The sequence below is a fragment of the Nicotiana tabacum genome, chromosome 17 (genome assembly GCF_000715075.1).
Source record: "Nicotiana tabacum cultivar K326 chromosome 17, ASM71507v2, whole genome shotgun sequence".
NCBI classification, from domain to species: Eukaryota; Viridiplantae; Streptophyta; class Magnoliopsida; order Solanales; family Solanaceae; genus Nicotiana; species Nicotiana tabacum.
In genome coordinates this window covers 108469829-108476614 of record NC_134096.1, presented here as the reverse complement: position 1 = coordinate 108476614, position 6786 = coordinate 108469829, and the positions used below count along the sequence as shown (strand labels likewise).

The window sequence follows — 6786 nt, the reverse complement described above, 5'->3', positions numbered from 1 at the left end:
ATATTATAATCCATAAACGTTCAAATAGAAAATCTTTCAGTAGGACCAACTAAATAGTTACTGATCAAATATCAATACCTCAAGAGTGGTGATATACACATTTTCATCAAGTACTCTCTCTCTCTCCCTTTTGACGGGGGAGAGTGTGCTCAACATTTAAAACTATCAACACAGTTCATAACTTCTACCATAAAAAAAAGAAGATAAAAACAGGCAAACAGCTAGCAATGTTCAATTATAATACTCCCTCCGTTTCATTTACGAAGTTTAAAGAAAAAAAAAAGACTTTTGAACTTGTGGATAAAATGAGGCACATATATTTTGTGTGACTATAAATTATTGTATAAAAGAAAATAGCATATGATGCATCAGATTTGCTCTAATGATAACCAAAACAACTCAAACACCAACCCGGTATGTTAGAGGTTACGAATCACGTAGAATATATAAGTGAGAAGACGCTAAATCCTTCACAGTGGGCTGGCTCAGAAAAAAACGAGTTAGTAGAATATTTCTTCTGAAATGTGTTTAGCATATCAGGACAAGACTTTAAAGCTAAACCTAATCAAGCTAAAAGAAAGGATAGACTTAATGTACCAAACAATTATAGGAGTAATAAATAAATTAAATTAAATATTCCATAGCCCATGGTAGTTCAAGTAGGGTTTTTAGTTTGGTGTAGACCGTGGGGGAGGGGGGGGGGGGTGTAGGTATGGCCGCCAAGTCAATTTGAGTCACATAAGAATGGTTTAAAATGGTTATAAGAGTGCTTATGGCCGACCCACTTGCTGGAACAAGAATTCTTGCAAAAATAGCCTAAAAGTATGATCAGTGGGACTCTCCTCTGACTTCCACTACTAACATTCCAAATTCCAAACAAATTAATATATTATTTTTATAAAAAAAGAAGAAGAAGCTAAGCAGTTCAATAAACTCCACATTCTTTTCCCCTTTTTTCTTTAAAATTCAACATCTCTATTTATATTTCTCGTTGTATCTTTTTGTCTTCGCATATAATTAAAAAGAAGAGAGAAAAGTCATATAATTAAAAAGAAGAAAGAGAAGTCATAATAACTCATAAACTTAGATATATAAATGTAGAAACAGGAACAAAAAGTTTTTTATCCTGTGCTAAATTCAGCCCAACCAACACCAACAACAACACAAACATAACAATTTTGTTAAATAAACTAATCTAAAACTCTCAGCTAAATTTAGCACCTGTTCCTGTTCCTAATCCCAGATTATTATTGTTATTACAGCTCTACATTATCCTCTACAATAATCATGTACTAAGCCTACAAACACATCATTCTGCCTGTAGATCATGGCCCAGCATTGGCTGTCTTCCTTTGTATAGTCACTTCTTTTCACCTTTTCCTTTTTCTTGCTTTTTTTCCTAAGATACCAATGTGCATTAATCCTTCTTCTCCAAAATATTACCAAATTAGCTATAAATCACTTCTCCAGTGCTTCTCCTCATTGATTATAAGTCTCTTATCTGAATGTACCCCCGAAATTTGGAGTCCAGAAATCTGTAGTAGTCTCAGTTGCTACAGGGAAAGTACTTGATATTGGTACTAGGCACAGCCCTCGGCTCCTTAAGTCTTGTTTTGATCCTTCTTGTTCCTTTACCTTATCAGCAGTCTGCAAATAATAATCATTATAGTTAGATCGTTTGATTTCCATAAACTAAACGCATAAAATACTTGTAGTATCATATCACCTAAAAGATAAGACACATAACTGTCCATATAATGTGAAGTTGAAAAATGAGAAAATTAACTGTTGTAACATATTAAAATAGATATATAGTATAAATGTAATTTTCTACACCGTGAATGTATATAAGTTAAGTCCTTCTATTTAAGTTTCATAGCTCACTATGTAAAAAAAAAATGTAGGTATATATATATATAATTATATATATAGCGCACTTAATAAAATATGTAGGAGCACGTTTATAGATCTTTTACCTGTTGGTGTAGAGGGGGTGATCCAGTTTTCAAATACGGAGTACTAAGAACCTGAGATAAAATAAAACAATCAACTAAGTTTGAGTTTCTTGATTCATTACAAAACCCTTATTTAGTGTGTTAATTTCAGTAATGAAAGTAACTTACATTGACTTGATCATGGAGAAACTTGATGTACTCAATAGCTTCATGGAGAACTGAAGCTGTATCAGTCTGATCAGACAACAAAGAAATACAATGTCATTAATAACTTGATTGAAAGTCTTATAAAAATTTAGAAGATCAATTAAAAGTGGAAGAGAAAACTCCAAATATTTACCTTTCCGAAAGGTGAAACCAATTGCTGGATAGCAGTTATCCGGTCCCCCAGCTTTTCTTTTCTGACCTGATAACAAAAGGCTGAAAATTCTCATCCATTTCTTTGGACAAAACAATCATTTTACTTACAAAAAGAAAAAGCTTAAAGCTTCCCCCTTTAGTCAAAAGTTCGATTAGATATGTCCTATACCTTAAAAGTTGGCAATGGTGATGGTGTCTCCATTCTTGGCCTCTTGAATGCTGGTTCACTATTCCCACTTTTCTTAGCCCTCGACTCTCGGAATTCTTCAACATTAGACTGAAATGTTTTTTGAGCAAATGGTTAATTAATCATTTAAAAGAAAAAAACTAACAGCATGTCCAACTCTTATTTTGTCGAGTTTAATTTCTATGTAATGACTGCAAAATAAAATATTCACATAGTAACAGGTAAATATGAATAACATACTATCATTGGCTAAACCATTACGTACTTGATATGTGCAAAAACAACTTGAAGTTAAAGTATTTACCTTGGCAGAAACGTTAGGAGCACTGGATTTCTCGTGAAATGTTGGTAACGGCAGCAATTGTGAATGCATAGATGGCAAAAGATTGCCGCGCATATTGTTTAAGGATGTGGGATTAGTGAAAGGAAAATTAGAAGGTGTTTGTTTTGGTAAAGAAGGCCTCAACAAGGGTGGGAATTTAGGCAAAGAAGGTGAAAAGTGGTCATTCAAATTTGGCCTATAGTTTAAGGTTGCTGGGAAATTCATTGGCTGATTATTATTAGTAAACAAAGATTGTTGTTGAGGTTGCTGTTGAGGAGGAGGAGGATCATTATCAAATAAGGTCTGAAGTAAAGCTGAAGGATAATTAGAAAAAGAAGAATTCATTGGAAAGCTTGAAGATATCACAGTGGATTGATCAGTATTAGTTGAGCTAGTGATTGGATTCATGCCTAAAGTAAAATCTTGATGTTTAAATGAGTTTCTTGAAGAATCTTCAGTTATAGTAGAAAAATTCTTTCCCAGCTCATGAGAACAATCAACCCCAGTTTCTTGCCTGTAATTCAGGCTTGAATTTAGGTCTTCTTGTAGTATTGAAGGATAACTGCTATCAGCCCTCTCATTTCCATGCCTGCATAATTTCAAGAAAAAATTACAAACTTTTATCAATAAAAACAACAAAATTGACTTGTTTGAACTTTTTTAGAGAAACCCTTTTTTCCACATAAATGAAAGAATAACACATGATAGAAGTGTCTCCGATCCTTTTTTTCTCAGTCTTACAATTACAACAACAAATTTGAAGTCGGCTATATAAATCCTCACTCGTATTATATATAAAAATAAAAGTGGAAGGAGGCCAAAATGAAAATTTGTATGCTTACATCATGGTATGATTCCAATCAGGAGTTGAAGAAGTTGATGATGAAGAAATGCCAATACCCAACATTTGTAGAGTGGAGTCATGTTTGGGTAATTCTTGAAGTACCACAGATTCATCAGAATTACCAGATTCATCATTAGACCTGCAGGAGGATTTCATATCCAACAAGTCATTATTTGGCCATGCAAAGTTGTTTCCTATAGAAGATGCTGCACATAGTGATGAACCAAAAATACTTCTACTTGAATTCCACCAGTTTCCTCCACAAACCCCTGCTTGAAATTCATCAGCCATATATGGTCACTTCTTTTCTCCACTACTACAACTATATATAGTTTTTGCTTTGTTGTTCTTGCTTCAACTTGAAAAAGCTTGAGTAGACAATACTTGTTTTATTGGTTTTACATGAAACTGAATTTATCAAGTGAGAGTTGTATTTATACACATATATGGAGTTGAGGGGTGGGTGGGAAGACTGGGAAGAAAAACTACCGGAATCTGGTTGACATTGTAAAAAAAGAGAAGATGATTAGACAAAGCAAAGGAGAGGGGCGTATTAAAATATGACAACGAAAGATAAAAAGGAATTTTGGATCGAATTTTCTTACTATTATTTTATTTCGTTACTTTAATACTATATTACTCCTACTTTTTGGGTTAGTATTATTATTTTTTCTTCTTTTTGTTTTCTGGGGTCGTTTTATAATAATTATTGAAAGAAAGTATTTTCCATGGTTGCTTATTAACAAAGGGTGAGATTAATAGGATATGATGGTGAACTTTGATTGGCTGACACGTCACATTTTAGGGACGAATAAATGTACCTTTTAGTCTTGTTAAAATTCTACGGCTGAAATTGTTTATACTTATCGAACCGGAATTTCATGATCAGGACCATTGCCATCCTTCACTTTCAAGGTTCACTAAGATTGAGACGGTGTTAATTTCACTGATTGTCATCCAACTTATTATTTATTTTATAAAAGTCATTTATCTATTTTTTATCATTTAAAAGTCACTCAATTTTACTTTTGTAATTTAAAAGTCATTCTAGTTCAAAACCTATAAAAATATGATATGATATTAAATTTAATTAAAAAATTTAATTATAGTGCAACATAAGCTTAGATGGATCATACCCAATTTAGACCTATTTCATTCACAATTTAATTTGACCCATAACCCAAATGGGTTTTAATATTTTGAACATTAGAAGGAAAAGAAGAGAACAATTATTTTGTGCTAAAAATATCTTACTTTATTTGTTACGTAATAACCTTAATGTCACCACATATAATTTCATTAAAAATATGAACAGAACTAGCACAGAACCGATTTTTGCATCTTTCATATCATTTTATAATTTTTCATGAAGTTAAAATACTACCATATCAATCTCACATAACATATAAATGTACCACTAACAGACAAGAACAACAAGCTAATAAGAATCTATTTTCATAAATTACTATTCTATTAAAGGCAAAATATTGCTTATTAAACAATACTAACAAATAAAAATACTGCTAAGTAAGAAACACTGCTCAGTAATTTGACGGTGTAGGGAGGGGATTTTGTATTTTCTCTTCTTTTTTAAAATATATTTACATGGATTTAGATTTTAAGTTGTCAGTGTAAAAGTTTTGTGCAGTGTCACTATATTTTAACATATTATAATAGTTATATTTAATTTATTTTTAAAATTATCATATCATATTTGTTAGGCCTTATGAAGAATAGTACATATTATAGTAGGTATTCGGGGGTTACTTTTAAAAAAAAATTAAAGGAAAAATAGGGAAGGAGATTATATGGTAAAAAATTAAATCTTCACCAACTAGATGAAAATTTAGACAGCTAGACTACTAAGTCTTCATAATGCTGAATTTCTTCTAGCTGTAAGTATTCATGGAGTAACGTTTTCTAATATTTTTTCTACAAGTAGAGAATTTTGATAATTCCCCCAAACACTAATTAAGTATGTTCCAATCATTTGATTTTAATTAGTAATGTTGCCATCATATTCCCCCTACACTACTGTGCCCAGAGTTCTAATTTTGTGGGAGTACATTGATATTTCTACTTCTTTATTTTTCTTATATACATGAAATTTTCTTCTTCTTTTTTCTCTCAAATTTATTACATTTTTCATATGTAGGCTCTTGATATGACATCGAGGAATTAAGTCAAACATTTTTCCTATTTTTTTAGTACATATTTGGTGATCGCTTCTTTTTCTTGTTCTTTCCTTGACTTGATGGAGCAGAAAAGAATATAGCAGTTGACTAATGATCTCTAAACTCAAAGTCAGCTGAAGTTTAGTTACATATCCAAATATCTAGGAATTTATGATTACAAAATGTTATCTATTCATAGAATTAAACACTATCTCTAATCATAAGACCAAGTAATTAGGACCAAAATTGATATGCACCATATACAGTGGATTTAGAAAAACTCTTTTTCATCATAAATCCCAAGTAATAATGGAATTCAGAAACCAGCTCGGACCTTGGTTCTATTTTAGTTAAACTCCCCTCCAGCTTAACGTTTCATCATACGTCTTAGGACGATTAAAAGTAATAATATCACCAAAAAGCTGTAGTTTTGTTCCAATTATTCCCTATATGTGTTTTACCCAGAAAGTACAGAGAATAAGACGCAAGAGAATTAGGTTAGATCTTATCTATTCTAGTCTATTAGTTCATGTATCGAGATTAATGATTTTAGGTCAATGCTAAATCCGTGCAGCTTCCCTGCTTTGGGATGTAATTAAAGCATTTGTTTCTATGAGCTAAAATGTAATTGTTCCAAAAATTTGACACATTATTTATTATTTTCACAGTTTTTAAAAATTTAGATACATTCAATTATCCACATCTTAATATTTATAGAATATTTTCCTTCTCTTTAACCACGATTTTAATGTATTCCCATCATTACTAAGTACATAAGTCAAACATATATTTTAAATATAGGCCAATGAGATATCATCGCATAAAATGAGACAGAAAAGTATTGATATATGAGATAGCCAAATAAAGAAATAATTATGGGAAAGTACAAGTAGGATACTTAATTTATCCTATTTTACATATAATTTAAAATTTCTTTTCACCTA

The 6786-nt window shown here is 31.3% G+C and overlaps 1 protein-coding gene across 1 annotated transcript; it reads right to left on the bottom strand.

The window, feature by feature from the left end:
- Positions 1–1065: 1065 nt before the first annotated feature.
- LOC107808877 (transcription factor bHLH112) lies at positions 1066–4325 on the bottom strand. Its single transcript, XM_016633439.2, has 7 exons — positions 3667–4325; positions 2807–3413; positions 2485–2592; positions 2296–2361; positions 2124–2189; positions 1977–2027; positions 1066–1647 (listed from the first exon to the last, which is right to left on the bottom strand). The coding sequence occupies exons 1-7, from the start codon at positions 3957–3959 to the stop codon at positions 1498–1500; spliced, it is 1341 nt and encodes a 446-aa protein (XP_016488925.1). The 5' UTR covers positions 3960–4325; the 3' UTR covers positions 1066–1497.
- Between the last annotated feature and the right edge of the window lie 2461 nt (positions 4326–6786).

Bases quoted from the DNA above. Each gene is read 5' to 3' on its own strand.
- LOC107808877 (XM_016633439.2), bottom strand. From the start codon at position 3,959: ATGGCTGATGAATTTCAAGCAGGGGTTTGTGGAGGAAACTGGTGGAAT. The intron at 3,414-3,666 runs GTAAGCATACAA...GAAATTATGCAG, and splicing joins GATTGGAATCATACCATGAT to GCATGGAAATGAGAGGGCTG. The intron at 2,362-2,484 runs GTATAGGACATA...TTTTGTTATCAG, and splicing joins CACCATTGCCAACTTTTAAG to GTCAGAAAAGAAAAGCTGGG.